This window comes from Lissotriton helveticus, chromosome 2_1 (assembly GCF_964261635.1).
Source record: "Lissotriton helveticus chromosome 2_1, aLisHel1.1, whole genome shotgun sequence".
Taxonomy (NCBI): domain Eukaryota; kingdom Metazoa; phylum Chordata; class Amphibia; order Caudata; family Salamandridae; genus Lissotriton; species Lissotriton helveticus.
The window spans coordinates 1347125553-1347153218 of NC_136059.1; the positions used below are offsets into that span (position 1 = coordinate 1347125553).

A 27666-nucleotide genomic window follows, 5' to 3' on the forward strand; every position below is an offset into this window, starting at 1 on the left:
TGTTCCACTGTCAGTGCATTCTCTCTCCCAGTGTCAGTGCATTCACACTTGCAGTGTCAGTGCGATCTCTCTTCCAGTGCCAGTGCATTTTCTCTCCCAGTGTCAGTGCATTCTCTCTTGAAGCGTTGGTGCAATCTCTGTTCCAGTGTCAGTGTGATCTCTCTTCCAGTGCCAGTGCATTCTCTCCCCCAGTGTCAGTGCATTCTCTCTTCCAGTGTCAGTGCATGCTCTCTTCCAGTGTCAGTGCATTGTCTCTTCCAGTGTCAGTGCATTGTCTCTTCCAGTGTTAGTGCATTCTCTCTTCCAGTGTCAGTGCATTGTCTCTTCCAGTGTCAGTGCATTCTCTCTCAGTGCATTCTCTCTTCCAGTGTCAGTGCATTCTCTCCCCCAGTGTCAGTGCATTCTCTCCCCCAGTGTCAGTGCATTCTCTCTTCCAGTGTCAGTGCAATCTCTCCCCCAGTGTCAGTGCATTCTCTCTTCCAGTGTCAGTGCATTCTCTCTTCCAGTGTCAGTGCATTGTCTCTTCCAGTGTCCGTGCATTCTCTCCCCCAGTGTCAGTGCATTCTCTCTTCCAGTGTCAGTGGATTGTCTCTTCCAGTGTCAGTGCATTCTCTCCCCCAGTGTCAGTGCATTCTCTCTTCCAGTGTCAGTGGATTGTCTCTTCCAGTGTCAGTGCATTCTCTCCCCCAGTGTCAGTGCATTCTATCTTCCAGTGTCAGTGCATTGTCTCTTCCAGTGTCAGTGCAATGTCTCCCCCAGTGCCAGTGCATTCTCTCTTCCAGTGTCAGTGCATTCTCTCTTCCAGTGTCAGTGCATTGTCTCTTCCAGTGTCAGTGCATTCTCTCCCCCAGTGTCAGTGCATTCCCTCTTCCAGTGTCAGTGCATTGTCTCTTCAAGTGTCAGTGCATTCTCTCCCCCAGTGTCAGTGCATTCTCTCTTCCTGTGTCAGTGCCTTCTCTCCCCCAGTGTCAGTGCATTCTCTCCCCCAGTGTCAGTGCATTCTCTCTTCTAGTGTCAGTGCATTATCTCTTCCAGTGTCAGTGCATTCTCTCTCAGTGCATTCTCTCTTACAGTGACAGTGCACTCCCATCCCTCTTACTGTCCCCCTATTTTAGTGGATTCTTTTATTTGAGGTAAAATCACAACCAAGGGCTCTTAAGCATCTCTCAAAAATGTCCCCCATGATCAGTGCTTTTGAAAACCTCTACTTTCTTGTTGGGTAATTGCTGTCAGTTCCTCTGTAATTGCAACCATTGCAGATTCAGGAATGTGCACCAGTTATTAGCATTCCTTTTACAGGAGGAGTTTGTTTGTTCTCAGCAGGAGGCAGCTGGATCGTGAGCAATTAATTTCCTCCTTGCACCAAGCGCCTTTTCTTTCCTTCAACATACAACTCTAGGCGCTTCTTGCGCCTGTTGGTGGGTGACAGGAGACATGAGATGTGTAACTCTTGAGATGTAGTCTTGTGAGCGTATGGCATCAACATAGAATCATTTAGCCTTTTCCTCACTCTGGGACTCATTAACAAATGTAAAGATACTTTTTGACATTCACAAACTCCGAGTGTATTTTTACTACTAGTAATTCAGGACTACGCTACGGAGTCGGGGGCAGACCGCTCCCCAAATAAAAAGATAGGACATGTCTATCTTTTTATGGGAAATCTCTGTCTAAAATTACTATTAGTAAAATTAAAATGGGAGTTTGTGAATATTAAAAAAATTATAAACGTACAGAGAAGTGTGTGTTAACTTTTGTGAATCAGGTTGGAATGGGTGTGAAAATACTGCGAAGCTAAAATTATCAAGAAGTGCTGCCTTACGCCGACTATCAATATCGCGGTGTATGGAGGGCCTCTATTTTAGAGTAGGGATTTATCGCAGATTGCAGCTAGGTTTTATGAACCAGGGGGGCCCAGCATCAGTCACCAGAGAGGAACATGGCCTTTGGCCTCCTTCGGAGCTGAACAGGCTCCCAATATGCAGTGAAACAGTGTAATCGTAAGGATTTTGGGGGTCTCGGAAAAAAAAATATTTTCGGGACCCTGTTAGGATCAACTTTTCATTTTTATTAACCCTTTAATGGCAAATAACCTTGACTTGAGATCTGTTAAAAATGGAAAATAGAAACAGACAGATGTGAGAAAGAGAAAAATACTTTTCAGGGGCGCCTTGAAAGTTGGGGGCCTGGGTAATTGCCGTGCCTTAAAATGTCTCTGCAGTGAAATCCCCTGGTAGGCTGTGGAAGAAGTAGTTGAATGGACTCAGGGAATCTTCAACTGACTCCGCCCTGAGAGACAGGCGCACAGTCTTCTTGCTTATTGACACAGACATGATTTTTCAACCGTTGGGTTCTGTGCCAGACCCCAAAAACGTAGTATTACGTACAGTTTCTTTAGATGGCTTTGAAATCCAAACTGATATTAAAACAGTTCCCAGCGATGTTCTTAGCTGTTGGTTCCTCCCTTGACACAAAGAAACCTTGACTTCCAATGCTAATGAGTCCATGACAGTAAGGACCAGCAATGGTGCCACTCTGGCACTTTCGCTACAGGTTGCAGGCTAAGGGACTGCTATAAGAGCAGGACAGGCTGTTATCGGCTCTCTGATATGACGGAGGAGTGTCGCCCAACCGCTGAGAGCCAGCAGAGGGAAACAGCAAAAATAAAATGATAATATATTGTTTTTTTGTATCATTTTATTTTTCCTGTTTCCCTTTAGAACCAGCCAAGTCGGGACGGGCGGGCTTGGCTGTCTTCACAGGCAGCAGGGGAGGAGTAGTGCTCTCTCTAAGTGCGTGTGAAGGTTTGGCCGGCAGTCCCAGGCTGGCTAAACCGTCATGGGCACTTAGGTTTCTCTAACCCAGCTGTGTTACTCAGCCGGGTTGCAGTAGCGGCTGTTACAGAACGTGTGTTAGCAGATGGGGGAGGGACTTGAAAATAAAATTTAAAAACACTTACCTGGATGTTGCCGGCCCCGCAGCCACCTCTCCTCCGTCCTCTTCTTGGCTTCTATGTAGGCAGGAACCACCCAGCTCCCCTGAGTCAATCACAACGCTGCACTGCAGCGTTGTGATTAGTCTCAGAGCCGTTCTTCAGCGCTCAGCCAGGGAATGGGGGCCTGGTCATGTTCTCAACCCAGGCTGTAATGCAGTCTGGGTGGAGGACATGCAAACTGCGCATGACATTTTGGCCGGCCCAAAATGGCTGCCCAAAATGTTATGTGCACTTAGGAAGTGCTTACCAGTTCCCCAGCCTTAAAACAGCACAGCCCGCCCCCAACCAACTGAGCCAGAGGTTTAAATAAAATGATAATAAGGTTACGTTATTATCGTTTTATTTTTCTGTTTTTAATTGGTCACTCAGTGAGCAGTGGGGCGGTGCTCTTCCGCCTTAGCGGATGAGCCGCCACTGCCCGGTTGGAGAAATTGCACAGACTCGCAGACACTGTCTGAGTGGCAAATCAAGCTGCTCAGACCAATCCAGGCGCTGCTCTCACGCTACCGAGAGCAGCGCCGTGATTGGGTGAGGAGCCTGTGCTTTATTATAATTATTTCCCCAATCCCCCGTCCTGTCCCTCCTACCCCCACCCACCCACTTGAGTTTTTTAGCTGCCGCCACTGGCTGCTATGACTCAAACAGAACCCCATGCCACAATTAAAGTCGCTCTCTCCTGAAGTGCAGGTCTGTTAGAACATTTTTGCCAGGGTTGATTTGGGTATCCAGTCTGACCATGTCCAACTCCCTTCTCCACTCATAGAAATGACAGAAAGACTGCCCCGCCATTGCACAGAACCAAGGTTAAATACATCTTAAACTGAAATATGTCTAATTATTATCTTTTGCTGATTGCTTATGAAAAATGTCATAAACGCATAGCATGTTGCAATATTTTATCTTAAAAGGTTCTTCGACTAAGGAGTGGTGTCATAATAGTGCACCTCATAAAAAGGCAAAATTATAGTTTGCTTTGAGAAAAATCTTTTTAAAACTGCTTAATTGGGAGGATTACAAATCATGTGCGAACGATACCTAGCTGAGACAATGAAGCCTCTTGTATTGCTCCTGTCGAATGTGCTTCTCATAGCTTAGTGGATCTAACAGTGTAGGTTTCAGCATGTCTAGGTTTGGTACCTAGACATGCTGAAACCCACACTATTTGATTAGAGTGGAGCTACTTCCTGTCTATACATAATCTTCGTATTTATTCCACAATCAGCTGTATTTTATTATCCCATGCACTCACAGAAATACTTACTAATGCACTGCTGCAGTATTCTTCACTGGGAAACAACAATTGTGAACATTCTACGAAGAGGGAACCCAGTATACTTAATTGACTAATAAGTATTCCCTGTCGTGTTCTATGGTATGCATTTTCTACCCTCCACCGCCCACTCCCTAGGAATAATCTGCCAGGCCTCAATGAAGCCCCTGTGGAATCCACTCATTCCATCCTGAATTCACCCTCTTGTGAATGGTGGGATTTCCATGCAGTGGACAGCATTGACCCCCTACTCCGTTGTAAGCGGGGCTATAATGAGTGCTGCAGTTTGGTCCTTCCCAACAAGCCAATGGTTCTCAATTTTGGGACCTATTGGCTTTGCCAATGGTTTTTAGCAATGCTGTGGTGCATTCCCTTTGCTGTGGAGCATGGCTGGAGAGAAAAAAGGTGCTATGACGCAGCTGCATCATTTTGCAGGCGAGCATCAACAAAATGTCCTAGGTACCTTTATTTTTATCTATCAATCTGAGAAGGGAAGCATTTTATTTTCAAAAGCAGTTTGGGGAAGCAGCATGGAGGGCGCAGGTGGGGGAAGAAACACTGAGGGTGTAGGTAAGCAACACAGAGGGTGTGGGACGCAACACAAGAAAAGCGAGCCGCACGTGGATGAGAGACAGCAGCATAGAGTGCAGAGGAAAAAACCTGGGGGAGAGAGAGAGCAATGTGGAATGGGCAGGAGAGGTAACAGAGGCGGCACAGGTGAAAGCTACATGGGGTGGAGGAAGCAACACAAAGGGCAAGGGGAGAAGCACAAGGGAGACAGAGCAACGTGGAGCGGGGAGAACCACATGTGCGAGAGAGAGAGCAGCACAAGCTCTGATGGTGGTGGGAGAAGCAGAAGAGAAAGACAGCTAGAAAACACATGCGCTCTCTTGGAGAATTTAGCAAAAACAAAAAAAAAGTGGTTCCTTAAAAGTGAGCAGAAAATAAATAAAGATACTATTCTACAGGGGAAGAACAGAAACAAAATCGACAAGGCTAACCACTGAATAAGAAACACGGTAATAAAAGTGACAATGATGCCAACTAAAAGTAAGCGTGGGCGGGCTTTAGCCTCTTGTGAGAGACAATAAGAGGAATATTTAGTAATAGTTCATGCAATGCAGAAAGGCAAGTTGCTGCACCTCATTATGTGGACGGGAGAGAGATGATCAGTGCCATAAGTACCACGATATGGCACTGCTCGGGTCCCTCTATGCGCTTTTATGTCTTTGTAAACCTGGCTTTGCAGCAAACTATATGGGTGGATTCACTGGAACGCCCATGTTCCACCCATGCAACTCCTACCCTATGCAAAGTAACAAGTCAGCGCTACACACTGTGCTGCATTACTGTGTATTTACTAATCCACTCAAAGTCACGCAAAACGTGGCATATCAGATGCCAAAATGGATTTTGCTTCTGGGCTGAGCCACAAACGTTACGCAAACCTGGCGCAAAATCTTAGTAAATCTGGCCCTAAATGTTTTACAACCAGATAACTACTCTGTCTGTAATGTTCAATGTAAAAAGTTGGTACACAACAGACTTGTAACTCCATCTTGGATCTCACAGCTATTGTGGCAAAGACTAACCAGGGCCCAACTCTGGTTTATGTGATCACTGTTGTGAATATGTTGGTTGGGCCTTTAAGAAGATAGTGATCTCTACATTATATATCTCTTATATTAACTCTGTATCGCTAGTCTTTTGTATATCCTGTTAATTTTCAAATAAAGCTTTTTAAACATAAAAAAAGAAGATCGTGATCTGAATTATACACTATGATGCTGGCTTATTTCATTCTCTCTTCTGTCTCACTGTTTTTTCTACTTGACCTCCCATTTATGGACGAACCAATTACTGAGTGCTGCCCACAAAAATTAGCTATAACTTTTAATTTCCGTGACTAGTGAACTACCATCAGCTGTACAAAAGGGTAAATCTGACAAGAAAAGCACAGTCTAGTAATTAGTATCATTCCAAAATAGAGTCAGAAAATGATCAGACATAAATGTTATGTCCTAAATATAATTTTCAAAAATATTTCCCAGGTGGAGGAAATAATGGAAACCCTACACTGCGTGTACGATATGTTTATAAATGATATTTAGGACACAATATTTATATCAGACGATATTTCTGACTCAGATATTCTGTCATATAACACTAGGATTTGGTGGTAACACTATCTTCTTTACACAAACAGATCATGTGAAGTTGGCTGCCTATCTGAAATTACTTTTCAGGATTTATGTACCCTGTGTTGACAGACTCAAAGATATGCCTTGTGTACGGGAGTGATGAAGCATAGCCATATAGGATGCTGACAACATGCAGATAAACATGAAAAGCAAAGGCACTGATAAATCACAGAGAGAACTTCCATGGCTATAACGGGTGCTGCACATTTTCAGCGAAGTTTCTCAAGGAATGAGTGACAGAGGGCAGGGTTAACACCCACTAAGTAAATTGTAGGTCAAGAATGATACACCTTTGAATACTGGTCTAAGTCAATCTGCATTTAACAGGCAGGCCATACAATAACAGCGTAATCGCATAAAATTAGAACATGTTGTATTTCCCCTGAATGAGCAGCATTTAATCATGAGTTGTCTGAACGTCATACCACCAAGTTACAACACCTGCAATCACTACCACAACGTAATACAAAAACCTGATCATAAAAGAACTTCTGATAACCTATTGGAGCCGACGTTTGAGTGCTGACTGGAGTCACTGGACCCCGAGATTGTGTTATGCGAGATCTGGTACACACCATTTAGATAGGCTGGACACCCCCTGACTGTGACCCGAGGCACACAGTTAGGATGATCTCAAATACAAATGACCAACTTTCTATGCTGCCATCATCAGCCCATATCTGAATCTGGTCACACTAGAGTAACACCAGCCCAACATGCCAATGTGGATGCTGGTTCACGGCAGATGAACTTTTCACCTCATCAGGTGCAATCTCCACCCAGGAAAAAAATGTTCTTCATGTGCATGAACCCCATACCCCGATATACTCCCTATAATATAATATAATATTCTGAGGTTTCTGCAGGGCACCGTCATCATGTGCTGTGCATTATACCATACATACGTATGTGGTTAATAAATAAATTAATTAATATATAAATACATGTTTGGGCTGTGTCATCATTCAGGTAGCCAAGTACAAGTTAGGTATTATCGGAGATTTGGGAATCTATTATCACCATCGTCTGTGGGATACACATGGCACTTCACCCAATCTAACATTTCGGCAGCATCTATTGTGATAATTTGCCATAGAGGGATAAAGGGAGAATCTTTGTGGGACTGCATGCTAGAGGACACCAGCTGGTGCGTATTTTCACCATGCAGAGGCGGGGCTGTTGCTTTACCATAGAACCACATTCGTGCACCACTTCGGGTGAGAATGATAAAGTGATATGCACTGCCATTGATTACTGATTATTGCGCAGATTGTAAGTGCATTAGAGCAATGGCACCAACACCGCTAATATTTACATACATGTCTGGTAGGAATCAATAGGTTTTAGAGGGATGAATATGCTTTAATCCCAAAGAAAGATTGATTTTCTGCATCGTTTTCTTCTCTACCACTGCAAGAGATGCATCAGGCCGTGGCAATGTACAAAAGGTTGAACGAATACAAGCGAACTACAGTGCTTCATCGCAAAGCAGGGGAAACAAACACACTGGAGCCTATGAAATGAAAATACAAAAAACATGTATATCATCGGATGGAGAATCATACAATTTAAGCTATTGTTATATATATTATATAATCTAATCCTCACCACAGAAAATTAGATTTTCTACTTCTAGAAAGTCACAACTTGATAATGAGTCAATCATTGGATTTGTGTTTTTTTGTAACGGTTCTTGGGCACTACCATTTTCAACGCTGAGGAACTGAGGGGGTTCAAAATCCTAGGCCCCTTTATTCTATACAACCAGTGTAGATGAGTTGCCTTGAATGGGGTATGGTCTCACTCATTAATTTCTGAAGACACCTCACCTCAAATGTTGACTATACAGAAGTCAACTCTCTGAAAGCAAGTGATGCTTCAGAATGCAGTGTCTTTCAATGTTTTACACAACTTCAAAAGTATCCAAACTATATGTCTTATAGAAGTCTGGGAAACTAAGTCTCTATTTTAACCTGGGCTTTACCCTGGATCAAATTATTTTCATGTTGGCACATATCTCTAAACTGACCATAAACCACCCAACTTCAGCTCCCTCGTCTCATGCTGCTAAACATTCTAGCTCAATGAAGATTTCAGATCGACCATTCAAGTGCTAGTCCTTATACACTTTACATTAAGAAATGATTTACTTGTGAGTCTGTCCAAAAATGCTACAGTGCCTTGCTGAGCCACCATACACGCATCTACCCATCTTGGAGAAAGGTGAATAAAGAAGTTGGACCACATCACCACCATGCCTAGAAGACCTCCAGTGAGGCCAGTATCTAATTCAAGAAAGCATGCTTACCCAACAAAGCTCTTTATTTAGGCAGACCATCCTTTCCTAAATGATAAATGGGTTCTCACAGGATGAGAAAGTAACGCCAGGAACACATCTCAACTACTGCTTGAGATCCCAAAAGTAATGAAAACTAAAACTCTGAACCAAGCCTTCTCCTTTTGACTCCTGGAATCTGGAACAAAATCCTTGAAGATCTCAGATTGTATTAAGACATTTGAAGTCCCAGCTATTCATAATCTATCTGTAGAAGTAATAATCACCTTGTGTACTCTCATCAATAAGGTCTCTCATTCTCTCTGTCTCCCTCTCAATACACTATCACTTTTGCTATTACAGCTATGCTTGAACATAGATAGTTCATTCTCTGCTTCTGACATTACACTCTTTTTCATGATAAGAGTAAAGTTTGTCATTGCCCCGATGGCTATGTCTATGCCATGTAAATGTGTGGAAAGAAAGAAAGAAAGAAAGAAAGAAAGAAAGAAAGAAAGAAAGAAAGAAAGAAAGAAAGAAAGAAAGAATGAAAGAAAGAAAGAAAGAAAGAAAGAAACCACAGAAGTGAAATCCTGGTGCACGTTCTTGTCTTCAAATGAAAGATGGCCTGCTTCCTTAGTATCCAATACAAGGCCTTCATTTAGCACCTGCTTCTCACTATGGTTGCAACCAAACATACTAGACGAATGGCTGCTTTAGCAAAGACCAGTGTTTAATTAGGGGGAGTCTGCGTGTTGGTAACTATGCGGTGGCTCCTGTTTTGCAATATGAAACCAGCCCTGATTTTAGAAGATGGTGCTGCTCCACAGGGGGCTTAGCCAGGAGCATAAGGTTAATCTTTCCAAGTTGATAATTGGAGACCTTGTTATTCTTTACCAGAATTCACCCTGGTTCCCTCTAGGAATACACGGATGCTAACATGGATCTGCCAAAGAAGACAGCATCATGGATAGGCCACCCTACCCAATGTGAAGTACGTTAGTTTAATTCACAACAACTCTATGTAACTATGTAAATGCGTGGAGATGAGGTATCATATTGCGTGGTGAGTTCCAGGAAAATGGAGTCCCACATCCGCACAAACTTCAAGCACAAACTTACTACGTGACAATGTGTATTTAGTATTGACAGCAAACTAAGGGCCTTATTTAGATTTTATAGGATAAAATACCATGCCATAAATGTAGGGAATTTCCAGGGCCACTATAATTATGTGATTTTGAGGCCATGGCTTACTACGCATAATTATGAATTCACCACAGTTGCCGCTCACTCCATCATCTGCTGCATAATCTGCAGATTTTAACAAAAAAAATATTGCTTCTTGCCCAAATGGATCAAAAGTTACTAAAAAATGCAGCAACCTGTGTTTGAGCTCAGTGTAAGGCCCTTTGCATACGTTAACTAGTAGTCTTTCATTTGCTTATTTCTATATTTAGTTGATAAACGGACACTAATGAGGTGAAATCTTTGCCCAGATAGAATTACCATGTGCAAACATGTCAAAATAATGAATTAACACTATCACTAAGTGTCCTGCATTATGCTGCATAATTTGCCTTTTCTTCCCGCATAATTTAGTCAATCCTGCCACATAATTTAGTGCTTCCCTGTCGCATTTTTCCAGCAGCCCTGCAAATATCCCCTCCGCCTTATTACAAGTACATCATATCCTATGGCATTTGTAATAAGGCAGAGGGGAAAATCACATTTGTGGCAGCGTATCTCATCTGCCAAACTCTAACTCGGGCCATAAATAGTGTCTGCTAAGAAGCCTCACAGTCCGAGATCTGCCTTGAGTGGAAGAGGTACATTTCAGTAAAATGATAGCATATCTCAATCTGTGAAATTAAAAGCAAGTACAATGTAGGCGGGTCCTCCTTTAAAATTGGACACTATGACAGTCAAACCCGTTACCCCACTTCCCCTCCCTGAATTCGTGATGGCCCCTTAAAGGGTTGCATTGCGTTAAAAGTCCATTAGCGCATTTCAAATGTGCATTAGGACTGTGGCGGCCCATTAGCCCGTTTCAGAGCTAAGAGGCCATACCCACTGCATCCATCATGCACTGAAAAACGTATAACAACATTACTGTATGATGTTGAAAGCCCACTGGGTTGAAAGGCGGTTAAAGTTAATGAGGACTCAAATGTATGTCCTCCAATGGACTTTTAGCTTCTCGGCAGGCCCTGCCACCCCCGATGGAGTGTGCACTGACAGGATGCCAGTTTTCGCTTCATAACGTGAACCTGGCACGATGCGAACAAATAAACACTCAGAGTACATCCAAGATGTGCTGGGCTGTGGCGTGTCAATTCATGCCCCAGTGTTCCCGCGACTGTCTTATCTGCAGCATACCTGGCCCCGCTCCACCTGCCCCGGCTTAGCCAGAAGAAAAACAAAGAGAGCCCATGAGGGGCGGGGGGGCACCTACCTCTTCGGAAGCTGAAGCACCTCTTGATTTTCCGGTAGGTCCCCTTGGGGATGAGAGGGGTGGGCGCCAAGGTGCTGACGGTCCGGACCCCTGCGTTCTTATCTTCCAGCATCATTGAGCCGCAAGGCTGGCGTCGAGGCGCGCGCTGCTGCTGCCAGCCACATCTGGGGTCCTTGCAGCGCTCACTCCATTGCCACCTCCCGTGCAGAGGACATTACTCTGGACGCCTCGCGTGGCCTGGGGGCTGCGGCGGGCGTGGGTGCCGTCTGTCTCCCGGTCGGTGCAGCATTCCCTGGTTTGGTGTTCTTTCGCCGTCCTCGCTCCGCGCCTGTACCCGGGAGCAGTGTGTCCCCGAGGAGCCTCTCAGCCGGCGCTGCCTCGAGCTGCAGACTCCCCTCAGCCCCGGCTCCCGCGCCGGGCGCGCGCTCCCGGAGCCTCTCACCTGGCCGTGCGCGAGGGGAGGGCGCGTGGCTCGGGAGCCTCCCGCTCCCTCCTCTGCCTTTATGACCGCAGGAGCCCCGGGCGACGGGGTGAGGAGACACGAGACGGCGCCACCGCTGCCACACGCACTGCCAGCCCCGCGATCCGTGCCTCGCAGCCTCCTCCCTCCCTCCCCCCCGGCAGTGCCCGCTACAGGTACTCCCAGGGAAGGTTACCACCCCCTTGAAGAACTCTCTGACTCCGTCTCATTGCCCTGATCCCCTTCCATGCGCTCTCTTTCTCGAGTCACACTGTCTCCCGACTATGGTCATTGCTTTCATCTCGCCCCAGTCTTTTTGTTCGCTCCTCTCTTCTGCCCAACCCTATTCTACCCTCTTTCTCTCTGGCCCCAAGGGCCACACGCCCTCCTCCTCCTCTATGATACGCGTGTCATCTCCTCAGCCAGACTCTCCCCTATCACTCTCTCCCTCTTTTCCGCCACACCCACACTTGTCTGTCTTCCTTTACCTTTCCTCTGACACGGCCCTCATCTTCTTTTGTCAGTTGCTTCTTCTTCTGTTTACTCCCTCCTTCGACCTCTCTGTCCCCCTTTCCGGTCACCTCCTTCCTGTCACTGCACCGAAGCTTCCCATTATGCCACCCACCTCTCCTCTGTTACACTCTCTCTCTTCTTAGCCTTGTCACTGCATACCAGACACTTCTCACCCACTGCCGGACTGTCTCTCCAGTACTCCTTGTCACACTCTCCTCCCACCTGTCACACGCATCCTCATTCGTTTCCGATCCCCCCTGTCTCCTTCTCCTCTACCACTGCCTCCCTCACTCTCCCTCTCTCTCCCTTTCTCTCTCTCGCTTTTGTCAGACTCCCACTCCCGCCTGCCCTCCCCTCAGTCTCTCTCCTTTTCCTTCTGAGTTTCTTATCTTTCCTCTTTACTACGGCGCTCTCTTTCCAATAGTCCTTGTCACCCTCTCCTTACTGCCTGTCACCCCTTTCCCTTTCCACATTGGTCCCTGCCCCAGGCTCCTCTGTCACAGTGACACTGCCCCTTTCGGTTGGCACCCTGCCTGTCCCCTTCCCTCACCGGCGCTCCCTCTGCCAGACTCCCCCATCCTCTCTCTGTCCGCCTGCCCCCGCCTCCCCTGCCCCCTCTCTAGTGACAGCGGCCTGACTGTCCCCTCGCAGCCCCCCGCAGCAGGTGCAGCCTTTGCTTCTGTGCAGCGCTCGCGTGTGAAGAGAGGGGAACAACACCGGCAGAGGCGCTCTTTCGACCTTCTGACTTTGATTTGACTTCGAGCCGCTATCACGTGCTCCAGCTTAGCATCCAGCAATTAACAACCCCCTTCATCTCTCACAAGGAGAGCTGCCCGTGACCCTGCACCCCCCTCCCCGCGCCGCCATCACCCGCATTCCGGTTCATTCCTCGTGCGCATTAGTTTTAGCACTTCACATGCAGCCAAGGAAGGGAGTTCCTTAAAGAGTTATATACTCGGAAATCTGAAGATTTACTCAACATGACTAGTTGTAACTTTGATAAACAATTCGCAATTTTTCCCGGAATTCTCCCGTACCAGCCTCTCAGAAATCGAGCCCTTCTCTGAGCTTGGAAGGTCGCCCTTCTTCAAGCGCGCGAAACTGTCCTTAGCGTAACCGAGCAAACAGCGCTGTTATCGTGCGTTAATGATTCATGGAGCGCCGCCTCTGGGCCGGAGCTGCAGTGGCACGGCTGGCATTCCTGCCTGCTGCAGGCCCGCACTTCAACCATGACCGCTTACCCAGGCGAGGCAGGCCCAGCTGCCGGAAAAGCCTGCTTCTCTTTGCATCATAAAAGGAGCCGTTTTCATGGCACACATAGCGCTTTGCACTTCCTAGCGCCATATTGTGAGAAGGGGTGTTACATGGATGTGAATCATTGCACACACACACAGTTTTTGACTTAAATTCCACTGTACTAAGATAGTGAGACTGGGCTTTGCGTCAAAAAGTTATGCCTTCTTGAAGCTGACGCTAACTGTGAAATGTTTTTATTTCTCCAAACATTTTACACCTCGCATAAGTGCTGCTCTGTACAGCACATATCCGTTGTGTTAGATGTTTTTGAATTTGCCCTGGTATCAGGACTTTAAGTGTGATAAAATAACTGGGTGGTCTCTCAAAGGGGCGTGGGCAATGTCATTAAGGGCGTGGCTTTAACATTTGTAAGCTAAAAATCTGTGCTTAGAATAGTGTGCCGCCCAACTTGTATTTTGCTGTTACTGTCATTGGATGCAGATATATGATACAAGTAAAATGCATACCTACAACAAGTCAGGACTATTGGCTCTGTCAATGGTTGTTAGTTGCATATGATAAATAAGCAGCAACTATCCCTGCATATAATATTGAAAAAGCTTCCACTTAAAGCCCTGGTGACATCACAACAATGTTGCTGCTCCTGAGTTTCAAAAGAGAAGGGACCCTCTTTAAAGGATTTCTTTTTCCCTACAACGCTCACCTATTGTATTGTATTGTATTGTGGCATACTTATATAGCGCAACCTGTCACCACCAAGGGCATCCTGCAAGACGTCATACCGTAACTTCTCCACTAGTGAGAAGTGAGCAGTGTGAGCACGCACACATCCATGTGACTGCAGGTTCTGCAGTCTGGAAAAATACGGACCACCTGTACCAGGGCACAAACAGAGCCCGATAGAGACTCGTTTCGAGGCCTCTTTTAAACAAGCATGTGCAATGCAATAGGTTTCGCATTAATTAAGTTTGAGCTATTGGCATTGCTAAATATTGCAACACCAATTGCAACAAAAGTCTATAAATTGTAGGCCAACAAAATGTGTATGTATTTTTGTAGCATTGGTGGCATGCTGCGATTTAGATGAACATGTTTAAAAGTAAAGTGCGCCATACTGCAATTGCTACAATAGTTAATTGTGGATGCGTTAACAATTGATGTGTGCACTGATGGCTGGTGGTGTGTGTGCCTGTTGAAATTGTGCACTGATGGCTGGTGGTGTGTGTGCCTGGTGGAAGTGTGCACTGCCTTCTGGTGGTGTGTGCCTGGTGAACACATGCACTGACGGCTGGTGGTGTGTGTGTGCCTGGTGAAAGTGTGTACTGACGGCTAGTGGTGTTGTGTGTTTGTGTGTGGTTGTGTGTGTGCTTGTGTGTGCGTGGTTGGATGTGGCTGTGTGTGTTGTTGTGTGTGTGGTTGTGTATGTGTGTGTGTGTGGTTGTGTGTGTGGCTGTGTGTGTGTGGTTGTGTGTGGTTGTGTGTGTATGTGGTTGTGTGTGTGGTTGCATGTGTCTGGTTGTGTGTGTGGTTGTGTGTGTGGTTGTGGGTGTTTGTGTGTGGTTGTGTGTGTGGTGTTGTGTGGTTGTGCATGTGTGGTTGCATGTGTGAGGTTGTGTGTGGTTGTGTGTGGTTGTGTGTATGGTTGTATGTGTGATTGTGCGTGTGGTTGTGTGTGTGGTTGTGTGTGTGTGGTTGTGTGTGTGTTTGCGTGTGTGGTTGTATGTGTGTGTGTGTGCAGTTGTGTGTGTGTGTGTGTGATTGTGTGTGTGTGGTTGTGTGTGGTTGTGTGTGTGTGTGTGTGTGTGTGGTTGTGGTTGTATGTGTGGTTGTGTGTCTGGTTGTGTGTGCTGTGTTGTAGGTGTGTGTGTGGTTGTGTGTGTGCTTGTATGTGTGGTTGTATGTGTGGTTGTGTGTGTGGGTGTGTGGTTGTGTGTGTGGCTGTGTGTGTGTGTGGTTGTGTGTGTGATTGTGTGTGTGGTTGTGTGTATGGTTGTATGTGTGATTGTGTGTGTGGTTGTGTGTGTGTGTGGTTGTGTGTGTGGTTGTGTGTGTGTGTGCAGTTGTGTGTGTGTGTGTGATTGTGTGTGTGCGTGTGGTTGTGTGTGTGTGGTTGTGTGTGTGTGTGTGAGGTTGTGGTTGTATGTGTGGTTGTGTGTCTGGTTGTGTGTGCTGTGTTGTGGGTTTGTGTGTGGTTGTGTGTGTGCGTGCTTGGATGTGGCTGTGTGTGTTATTGTGTGTGGTTGTGTGTGGTTATGTGTGTGGTTGTGTGTCTGGTTGTGTGTGTGTGGTTGTGTGTGGTTGTGTGTGTATGTGGTTGTGTGTGGTTGTGTGTGTGGTTGCATGTGTCTGGTTGTGTGTGTGGTTGTGTGTGTGGTTGTGGGTGTTTGTGTGTGGTTGTGTGTGTGGTTTCGTGTGGTTGTGCGTGTGTGGTTGCATGTGTGTGGTTGTGTGTCTGGTTGTGTGTGTGGTTGTGGGTGTTTGTGTATGGTTGTGTGTATGGTTGTATGTGTGATTGTGTGTGTGGTTGTGTGTGTGGTTGTGTGTGCGGTTGTGTGTGTGTTTGCGCGTGTGGGTGTGTGTGTGTGCAGTTGTGTGTGTGTGATTGTGTGTGTGTGTGGTTGTGTGTGTGTGGTTGTGGTTGTATGTGTGGTTGTGTGTCTGGTTGTGTGTGCTGTGTTGTAGGTTTGTGTGTGGTTGTGTGTGTGCTTGTGTGTGCTTGGTTAGATGTGGCTGTGTGTGTTATTGTGTGTGTGGTTGTGTGTGTGTGGTTATGTGTGTGGTTGTGTGTGTGGTTATGTGTGTGGTTGTGTGTGTGGTTGTGTGTGTGTGTGGTTGTGTGTGGTTGCGTGTGTATGTGGTTGCATGTGTGTGGTTGTGTGTGTGGTTGTGTGTGTTTGTGTGTGTGGTTTTGTGTGGTTGTGCGTATGTGGTTGTGTGTGTGTGTGTGTTTGGTTGTGTGGTTGAGCATGTGGTTGTGTGTGGTTGTGTGTGTGGTGGTGTGTGTGTGGTTGTGTGTGTGTGGTTGTGTGAGTGTGTGGTTGTGTGTGTGGTTGCGGTTGTGTGTGTGTGTGGTTGTGTGTGTGTGTGGTTGTGTGTGTGTGTGTGGGCATATGTGTGGCTGTGTGTGTTTGTGTGTGGTTGTGTGTGTGTGGTTGTGTGTGCTATTGTGTGTGTGGTTGTGGGTGTGGTTGTGGTTGTATGTGGGTGTGTGGTTGTGTGTGTGTGGTTGTGTGTGGTTGTGTGTGTGTGGTTGGGGTTGTGTGGTTGTGTGTGCGGTTGTGTGTGTGGGTGTTTGTGTGGTTGTGTGTGTGTAGTGGTATATGTGGTTGTATGTGTGGTTGTGTGTGTGGTTGTGTGTGTGGTTGTGTATGGTTGTGTGGTTGTGTGTGGTTGTGTGTGGTTGTGCGTGTGGTTGTGTGTGGGTGGGTGTGGTTGTGTGTGTTGTGTTTGTGTGTGTGGTTGTGTGTGTGTGGTTGTGTATATGCTTGTGGTTTTGTGTGTGGTTGTGTGTGTGTGTGTGGTGTGTGTGTGTGTGGTTGTGTGTGTGGTTGTGTGTGTGGTTGTGTGTGTGTGGTTGTGTGTTAAGTGGTTGTGTGTGTGGTTGTGTGTGTGTGGTTGTGTGTGTGGTTTTGTGTGTGTGTGTGGCAGTGTGTTTTTGTGTGGGTGGTTGTGTGTGTTTATGTGTGTGGTTGTGTGTAAGTGGTTGTGTGTGTGGTTGTGTGTGTTTATGTGTTTTTTTTGTAGAGTTTTATATAACGCGAACTAGACTCGAACCGAATCAGGTATCAGGGCGCTTTACATAGCACAAGTTACGTTTTTACATGAGGACACACACTTTCATTTTTAGGCACGGGGAGATTAAGTGATTTGCCCAGAATCACAGGAGGTTTTGGTGTCGTTACCGAGACTCGAACCCAGATCCCCAGGTCCGAGGTTGAGCGCCTTAGCCGTTAGGCCAACTCCTCTCTTTGTGTGGTTGTGTGTGTGGCTGTGGTTGTGTGTGGTTATGTGTGGTTGTGTGTGGTTGTGTGTGGTTGTGTGTGTGTGTGTGTGGTCGTGGGTGTGGTTGTGGGTGTGGTTGTGTGTGTGCTTGTGTGTGTGGTTGTTGTGTGTGCGGTTGTGTGTGTTTGTGCATGTGGTCGGGTGTGGTTGTGTGTGTGGTTGTGTGTGTGGTTGTGTGTGTGGTTGTGTGTGTGGTTGGGTGGTTGTGTGTGTTTGTGGTTGTGTGTGTGTGGTTGTGTGTGTGGTTGCGTGCAGTTGTGTGTGTGGTTGTGGTTGTGTGTGTTGTTATGGTTGTGTGTGTGGTTGTGTGTGGGGTTGTGTGTGTGGTTGTGTGTATGTGTGTGGTTGTTGTGTGTGTGTAGCTGTGTGTGTGGTTGTGTGTGTGGTTGTGTGTGTGTGGTTGTGTGTGTGGTTGTGTGTGTGGTTGGGTGTGGTTGTGTGTGGTTGTGTGTATGGTTGTGGTTGTGTGTGTGTGGTTGTGGGTGTGTGTGTGTGTGGTTGTGTGTGGTTGTGTGTGTGTGGTTGTGCGTGTGGTTGTGTGTGTGGTTGTGTGTGTGGTTGTGTGTGGTTGCGTGTGTGTGTTTGTGTGTGTGGTTGGGTGTCGTGTGTGGTTGTGTTTGTTTATGTGTGTGTGGTTGTGTTTGTGTGGTTGTGGTTGTGTGTGTGGCTGTGGTTGTGTGTGGGGTTGTGGTTGTGTGTGCTTCTGTGTGTGTGTGGTTGTGTGTGTGTAGTTCTGTGTGGTTGTGTGTGTGGTCGGGTGTGGTTGTGTGTGGTTGTGAGTGTGGTTGTGTGTGTGGTTGTGTGTGGTTGGGTGGTTGTGTGTGTGTTGTTGTGCTTGTGTGTGTCTAGCTGTGGGTATGGGTGTGTGGTTGTGTGTGTGTGGTTGTGTGTGGTTGTGTGTATGTGGTTGTGTGGTTGTGTGTGTGTGGTTGTGTGGTTGTGTATGTTTGTGTGTGTAGTCGGGTGTGGTTGTGTGTGTGTTTGTGGTTGTGTCTGTGGTTGTGGTTTTGTGGTTGGGTGGTTGTGTGTGGTTGTGTGTGTGGTTGTGCGTGTAGTTGTGGTGTGTGTGGTTGTGTGTGTGGTTGTGTGTGTGGGGTTGTGTGTGTGGTTGTGTGGGTGTGTAGTTGTGTGTTTGGTTGTAGCAAAGCATTAACACAACATGTTCTTTGATGTTTGATGTTCTTTGAACGAGAAAATCAAAGGGGCGCCGTGAAAATGATTGCAGGCGAACATCAAAGGGCGCTGCTAAAGTGATCGCGGGCGAAAGTGATCTCTGGCGCTTAATAAGTATGACGAGGTTTGCCATTTGGCGCCTCGTCTCCTAAGCGCCTGCCCGTGCACATGCACTGTACCTCTAGGCTGGCCAGGCTGGCCATGGTAGCATTTTTTGAGCCCTCACTAAATGTATCGCCAGAACAGCGCTTGAGCTGGGCCAGGCGAGACCTAAAAACTGCCTGTGCTCAGCACCGGTGTGACCCTGCCCACTTAAAGCCCTGCCTGGCATAGTATTTTCTTCTTGGGTTTCTGCAATACGTTTCAGATTTTGATTGTATTTTGCTCTTATTTATTCTTTGGCTGCTGCACCGTGTTTCGATAAAAATGAATAAATCTGCCACAAAAGTGTTTAGTGGCTTAAGTGGCTCCTTACCAATAGGCCGCATTTCGGAAATCACAGCAATGATAAGTGGAGTTTTTGCCCCAGTTCAGCACATGTGCAAAATATACAGTAGTACAGAATATAGTGTAAAGTTAGACAGCCTGAAATAATCAATTAAAAAAAATCAGAAAAATGTGCAGCATTGGTAGTGAAAGAGATGGCACTGAAGACTCATTGCTCTGCCAGGTTATATGCCTGGGTGACATTATGTTGTACAAAATAAAAACACTATATGACTTCTAATCAATAATCAAGCTTTCCCACATGACACATTACTTTATGTGCACACACAAAGAGGGGTGTAGAGTACAAAACAAAAACCACAACACATACTCAGGCAAATCCATCAATTGGAAATAACTGCCCTCACTCACATACCGAAGCATGTGACATGCTTCATCATAGGGCCTGCTTACAATACGCCCTGGTGTAGCCACACTCAGGGCGGAGCATAAGGGAGGGAAAAAAATAATAATAAATTCCGCACAACACAACGTATGACCATAAAACACAAACGAACACGTAACATACAATGTGATGAGGACTGTGCAGATCACCCAGTGTCTGAAACAAATAATGCGACAAAAGTGCAGTTAATGGGAAGTGCTTAAAACTGATTTAGGGTGCCAACAAGAAAATATACTTTATTTAACATTACTTGGTACCCACATCAGGATTAAAAGGTAAGAAAACAGGATGGGAGATGTCTTGTTTGAGAATTAAAGATCTCTCAAGACTTCCCTCCAGATACTGCTGTGGTCTAATGGGCCCCAAGATATGAGCCGGTCAGTTTAGATCCGTGCCCTTCTCGTTACGTGTTGAGGCTGATCCCAAGGATTCGGGAACACATTCACGAGTTCATGTAAATTACGAACCCGAACTGGTGTCCGGCAGGAGGGTACCCCGAGAACACAACTGTTCCGTGGAGAACGCCCTTCCGAAAACGCCCGCTTTCCGTGACACCGGCTCACATCTTGGGGCCCATTAAACTGAATTACCGTAGGGCCAGAAGTGAAATAAAAGGCGACAGTCCTGACGAAGACCGGGGTGACCATATAGGCACAATCAATCGGTCGAAACATATTGACCACAGCAGTATCTGGAGGGAAGTCTTGAGAGATCTTTAATTCTCAAACAAGACATCTCCCATCCTGTTTTCTTACCTTTTAATCCTGATGTGGGTACCAAGTAATGTTAAATAAAGTATATTTTCTTGCTGGCACTTTTGTCGCATTATTTGTTTCAGACACTGGGTGATCTGCACAGTCCTCATCACGTTGTATGTTACGTGTTCGTTTGTGTTTTATGGTCATACGTTGTGTTGTGCGGAATTTATTATTATTTTTTCCCTCCCTTATGCTCCGCCCTGAGCGTGGCTACACCAGGGCGTATTGTAAGCAGGCCCTATGATGAATAATGTCACATACTTCGGTATGTGAGTGAGGGCAGTTTTTTCCAATTGATGGATTTGCCTGAGTTCGTCTTGTGGTTTTTGTTTTGTACTCTACACCCCTCTTTGTGTGTGCATTTGAATCTACATGGGGGGCTGGGGCAGTAGAGTTAGGAATAGATATTTGGCCCTTTCCCCTCCTTTGTGTCAAATACATTACTTTATGTTTCTGTTTTTCTAAAATGCTAATCAAGCTTGAGAAAATGTTAATATGTTCCTAAATATGTGATAAAGGGATGAACAGCTCCTTCATTGACTACATATATACCAACACAAAACGAAGCAGTGAACATATCCAACACTACAGCTGTCATAGAGCACCACAGCACAAGTATGACTGCTTCTTGCCACATCCGGCTGGTGCAGTGACGGCATTATTCATCCATGAAACTCATTTATTTAATAAGTCAATAGTCTATGAAATGCATTCACTAAGAGACTTCACAAGCACTAGACAGCCAGAAATTACACAGTGATGTGTGGTGAAAGCACATGCACACTGACACCCTGGAAATGCAGGTTAAACTCCTTCCTCTTGACTAGACCAATCCCAAAACACTACCCTAACCCATTACTCGTGGAAAACCTTATTACCTAGGCCAAAATAATCTTAAATATTCACCACCAAATCCTTCAAAATATTTCCAATTAATTCCCTAAATCAAACTTCATCCTGTTTACACCTTCCCTCATCTGAGTATTCACACTCTTTTGCCACTCTGATCTCCGCCCTCAGTCCCCTCAAGGCAAACTACACACCCCAAGCCAGGACAGTTGAGTTCAATAGTGTTCTGAGAGATGTCTTGGTCTTGTGGTAAAACACCCTCTCACTCCACTAGGTATCATGTAACAATATATGGAAAAAAAGGCATAAACAATATTCTTTGCCAATTGGAAGATTCAAGAACTGAGGGTTCAGAAGGGCGTGATTCTCAGAAAGGATGTACAGAAATTAAGATGTCTGGCTGTAGGGTATGTGAGAAGTTCACAATCCAGTTTGTTTACTGGAACAATTGATTCATAAATGAAAGACTTCAAAATACAAAATTTCAAGGACACAGAGAAGAGGAGGACATTCCACACCCTTTGACGGTAAAGATTATGTCATTTTCGTGAATTAATCCTAACATAAACAACATACATTGGAACTCATTTGTAGATTGTGTTGCACACCTAAGTGTTACGTAAGTGTACTCAAAGTAGAAGTAGTGGATATACATGAGACACCAAATGTAGAGAAAGTGTGTTGTTTATGGGGGAAAACAATCATGGTAAAATCAGTGATAATCAGTTCTAGCCATATTATGCCCTTGAGTGACAATATGCACTTTGCAAGTAACACAATCCAGCCAAGTGGTATCCGCTGCAACTACAGAGAGATTTCAGTGGTTGACAAACATTTGTCTTGATGCAAGATCTTGGCCTTAAACGTAAGTCAAGCCCTAAGAACGTTCAGAGTGAAAAGTTGGATGAGCTTTACCCATAATCTGAACCACTAGCATGGTCTGAGCTATAGCCACGATCCCTCTTAATAAACAGCACTCTTCAGAGACTATATTAAAAAAATTGAAACACTGACTGTAAATTGGTTGAATGGGCAACTTTTTCTAAAATCTCACGGCAGTCAGAGGTCACTGGGCTCAAATTGGTAAAATCAGAGCTTTTTGCCACCAGTACCCATCTTAATATCGAGTAGGCCTAAGTAAAATTGTAATTACGCCAGAGTAATAGGAATAATTTCAGTCATTTCATGCTACTCTATTGATGAAAAAATACTGAAAATATGCGATTACTCCTGTTCACGTAATTATGAGTAATTTGACACAAAAACCCTACCGCAAGAGCACAGGAAGAACTAATTTAGCTGCTGGGTGCTGCTGTTAATTTTTTGTTGCATTTAGTGCTATTTTCTTTTTTTTTTTTTTTCAATTTTTGTTAAGATTTTTAAAGTGCACAAAGTACCAGGTTAAAACAATCAATACATGCAGTACCTTCACTCTGACCAAACCCAGATCGAGATAATAACCAGTACCCATCCGAACCAGATGCATCTCAGAAGGTCCAGAGGATCGTCTAATTCTGTGGCATCGAAAGCAAAAAGTGCCCTAGATAAGATCGAATACAACAGGGACTGGTAGCCTGTGCATAAAGAAGTCAAACTGTGGCTAGCTGGACTTTAGGGGGGCATAGGTGAAGGTAAAAAATACCTTGACATTTAGGGCAGGAAACTTGCATCAAAGAAACTCGAGTGACGTTAGTGCTATTTTGTTAGCACAAAATGCATCCTCAGGTCAATTTTTGAAAATAAGGGTGCATTTTGGGCTAAGGAAATAGCACTATATGCTGGTTTATGCTCCTTGCGTAATTTTTTTTATAATTTAGGGTAGTTAAAATACAGTACACTACGTGTTACACTCAACCCTAATATTGAGGTCAAAACTGAGCATCAAGTACATCCCTTTAGCACATGATCCTAATGGTAGTGGAATTGAGCAAGCCAAGGCTTACTCATGGCGATGGTGTGGATTTAGAGATGGAGCACTGAATAAAACATCTGATAAAAAACACTAAATCACTGTCCACCCAGTACTTTAGCTTGTAAAAGAAAAATACTTTACTTCTAACATACAATGCAATTAGAGTACATAATCATCATCAGGCACCATACGTGATATTCCCACTGTAATTCAATAACTACGACAATCTGCGTGACAGTCTAAACTGTTCCATGTGGATAAGCCTTATGAGTTAATGCACTTTGGTCTTTGGCCCTTTGAGGGGAAACTCAGGGAGTATTCCTTGTGGGAGCTCCTGTGGCTCAGATGACTCTTCTGGCTCACAAATTACAGCCTTGTACCTCAAAATATATGATTCTTCCTCCTCCAACCATTTGTCATCACAATGTCACAATACCTTTCTGTCATTGGTTGTAGTTTATGCAGGCTGGACCTGCAGTCCATCATTGGTTGGTAGTCCCACTGTTTGAGGTGATATGTGCCTTGTATGGCCCATAGAGCATGACTATCTGCTTCTTGTCTTTGATTTAGCAAATTTTTTTGTGGTCCACAGTATATGCATGTAAGGGGAACACAGTCAGTACCATACCCACGACGGACTACCAGTACAGCAGACGCATTGCTTGTAGCTAGGTAAGTACTGCTCCTTCAGTTCATCATCAAACCCAAACAACCCTCGACCCATGTTCTTTAGCCCACTCAGGTTGCAATGGTGAGTGGCAACTTCCAATGTGCTTGTCTGTGAACAGGGACCACCCTCCTTCTTGGCACAGCTCAGCTCTGTACAATCTTTGACTGCTTTCGTGAGTTGACAACCATCTCTAGGCACTAACTTCTAGCAGTGGGATCATCCACTAGCACTTCATGGATCTTCAGGAAGGTTCCTCGAGATGAGCACTTGCATGAGAAGCACTTCAAGGTCACCGGTACCTCGTCGATTGTTGCTTCAGGGTCACCTGGACCTCACCAGATGTTGTGAGCAGCTCAGGTTCTCCACGGGGTACACTGGCCATCACAGTTTATCAGGTCCTCAGTCCTCCACTGTTGTACCATTTGAAGGCAGCATTTTCATGGAAAGGGGTCCTCCAATTCCCCTCCTAAATATTTGGTCAGTTTATTCTTTCATGGCATGCTCCAAGGCAGTTTTTCCTGGCAGGCTGATGAACTCACACATGTTCTGAATCTGAGAAGCAGTGCTAGTGGTGGATGCTCCAAGTCTGGAGCATAAACGTTTTCTCCACTAGTGAGGGACCGAGGTTCCAGTAGAAAAATCTTGGCATGCTAGCAGAAAATGTATGGCCATTTTCATACTGAAATTACGATGGGTGTGGTGTGTTTCAATTAACAGCTCGGAGAATGGTTTTGCTTATTCCACTCAGACTGATCCTTACAGGGTTCTTGCAGGAAGGTGTGATGGTGCTGGGAGATAACCACAACAATGGTACAAAAGAAAGAAAGGCTGTCCACTACCACTTAACCAACCTGTATACAGTAGCCATTCCAGTTAACAATGGAGCCAGGGAAAAGCAGGGGAAACATCCCTATGCCTCAAAGGGGCCGTCTTGCTCCTCTCCTTCACACCCAAAAGTCTGCCTACTAGAAAGAATTCTGCAATTTGTGTTCTCTTGAACCCTCCATTTTAAATACCAATTCGATGTAGTATATACTTAACGGATTTCCACGTGGCTATGGGCACATGTGTCACACGGGCTCCACAGACATCTTTTACTCATGCATATAAGTATATACACGTCATTCATGTCCCACATGGGTAAACGAACGACCCGGTAGTAGGATACTGACAGGCAACTTTAAAAATGCAGGGATGGCTGGTCAGCATTTCTCCCAGGCAGAGTCAGGTGAAAAGGCTTGCTTGCCAATACAATTCTGCTCGCCGCCATCACCGTCAGTCTTCTGTAATCCAGCGAGCTGATGGTGGCCACTCTCGGTAAGGGGGTGCAATTCATGTGCCCCAGTACACCACAGAGCCATGCTCTAAGTCTCAGTCCAGGTCACACATGCATCTGGTTCGCAAGCATGAATGCCGAGTGCCAAGTTCAGGGTAAAACATCTACTGCTTGCTGTGATGAAGCAGAGGCAGGGGCACAATCTCTCCTGATCCAGGCAGGTGACGTTTCATCACCATAACAGATGACATTTTGCAGTCTAAAGTTGACTACACACGTATAACCCACCTTTTTTTTCTCAAGTGAAATCTATAGGGGCTATGACATTTTGATTTGCGTTTTGAGTAAACCTTTTCACAATTGAAACCTACCTGTGTTTGTTTGTAATTACATTCACTATATTTAGCATACGAATGATCACATTTTAACAAAGGGGATAGAACTAACATACAGTAAAAGATCGTTAAGCAATATAAGTGAAGTCAAAGAGTAGGATACATCTGACCAAACTTCCTAATTTGGAAACTAAGGGTCTGAATCAGAGTTTGGCGGACGGGTTACTCTGTCCCAAACGTGACAAATATACTGTCCACCTCAATAAAAGTGAATTATATCCTATGGCACTTGTAATAAGGTGGACGTGATGTTTATCAATTTTGCAATAGAATACTCGTCTGCCAAACTCTACATAAGACCCTTAGAGGAATAACAAAAAAGGAAATCTTTCTATATCACAATTATTTAGAAAAAATAAAGTGGCAGATAGTTGTCAATTAAACAGTTTTGGAATCAGAAGATTCTCCTAAAGGAATTCATATTTTGGAAGTCTGTCAAGGAGACATATCCAAGCAGAATGTCGAAGAGTAATTACCGCCAATTCAGCCGCTTGATCAAGATACCCCTGTCGGCTGGCACAAAATGATGAAAGGGCGGGAATGTCGTCTTACAAAGACTGTAAGAACCCCAAATTGCCTCTTTTGACATTCTGAAAAGTATAACAGGATTTAGGGCAGGGCATTAGCAATAAAAGATGGAAAGTTAACCTAGTTTATTGTTTGCGGAGTATGGATATCTGTCTGTAAATTGAAAGTCAGATATCATAATAACACCAAGGTGCAAACCGGACTTCTGAGAACACAGAATATATTACTCATAATAATAAGAATAATAATTCCTTGTTTTACATAGTTTTTCATGCTGCAGATCTGCAGTCGCCACCACCTATGAAAATATTGGGTGTTACTGTTTTTGGGTACTTAATTTACTGACGTAAGTAGTATGATACATTAAGTTGGCCTTATCGGGACTCAAACGCATGACAGGCCAGTCACAGCAAATGTCAAGAGCGAGCAGTTAACTCACTGAGACATTTTGCAGTGACAACTTTTTTTTAAGGGGAGTGTCCAATTCGTGCTTGAGCTTTACAAGTGTTCACTATTTCAACAATTACATCCAAACTAAGGGTGTAAACTATAAAGGATCATGCATTTTAAGACAAGCAGGCTCACATCCAACTACAGCAACACTTGACAAATGCCACACACAAGACAGACAAGCCAGAATGATAACTGCTCAGGGATCTCCTCAATATCACAGGCGAGCTGTGGACTTCGGACTCTTGCAGTACCTGCGAACGTTCAAAAAAAGGGTAGATACAATCTTCATTTAGAAAGAAGAAGGGTTGTGGAGTCTCCATCAAATTAAATAAGCAATTCTAAAAATTTACAAAAGGCTTGAAAACATAATCAGAAATATGAGACCTTTATGTGAAGGGATGATAAAGTAACAGGCTCAAGAGCCATATGCTATAAGCATATTTAAAGAATTGTAAGCAAAATGGATGCTTCTGCTAAAAGGCTTTTTTTACAACACTAGACCCCTAAAACCAAACAACTTCTATTATACAAACAAGAACTTGCAAAGCCAAAAGGTATGATGTTAGCTGCCAGACTTTTGGCTTTGTTACTATTTGTTTTGTTTTTTCATAGCCTTTGCTAAACTTTATTGGTGTGGTAGCTGCTTGGTCCTCACCAACATTAAAACATTGGCTAAAATAAAAACAAAATGTTTTGGTTTCAAAAAGCACACTCTGCCATGGCAGACCCTGGTACTGAAGAGAACAACTTTGTGTGCGGATGAGCTCCTTGTGAAAGAGCAGAATACCATCACCCACAGTTAAGATAGCCATCTTCTGAAGTGAGCTGACCCATGCTGGATGCTGCATTAGCGGAATTATGCTGTGAATGACGCAACAACAGACTAATGGATGAAGAGGGATGATTGAGATCCCCTATAAGTAAGTATATCATATCTACAATTTTGGTCAATTCAAAACCTCTTGGCTTACGCCAAACCTAAGAAAGCTCACAAGAACTTCAAGCATCTAAGGAAACTTTTATATATAGACACTATGTGTTAAAGATGTACTGTTAATGGCAATAAATATCTAACCAATCATAAAGTGAATGATGTCCCTGTTTACATTAGATATCGCCGTGTATCACGCTGCAGTGTATCAGCTTCTTAACATATCATGCATTAAAAAGCCAAACATTTTTTACAGATTGGTTCCTCAATTCTAGCAGAAGCGCACTCTTTAATGATATTCGCTAAGGAGAATGATTGATTCTATTGGGGAAGTGATGCATTTGGTCAAGCTGGTAAAGCAAAAGAACAAATATTTCTCTGTATATTGAAGGAAAATCCAA

General features: G+C 44.7%; 1 protein-coding gene across 3 annotated transcripts in view; it reads right to left on the bottom strand.

The window, feature by feature from the left end:
- ARHGAP24 (Rho GTPase activating protein 24) overlaps positions 1 to 27666 on the bottom strand; it is a 1758332-nt gene that overhangs the window by 235241 nt on the left and 1495425 nt on the right. The window contains exon 1 of one of the 3 annotated variants that reach the window (XM_078676290.1): positions 11197 to 12867. The exons of the other annotated variants lie outside the window; for them this stretch is intronic. Coding sequence (XP_078532416.1) covers positions 11197 to 11311 — 115 coding nt within the window. The 5' untranslated portion in view covers positions 11312 to 12867. Of the gene's footprint in view, positions 1 to 11196; positions 12868 to 27666 lie in introns of those variants that run through there. 3 annotated transcript variants of the gene reach the window in all.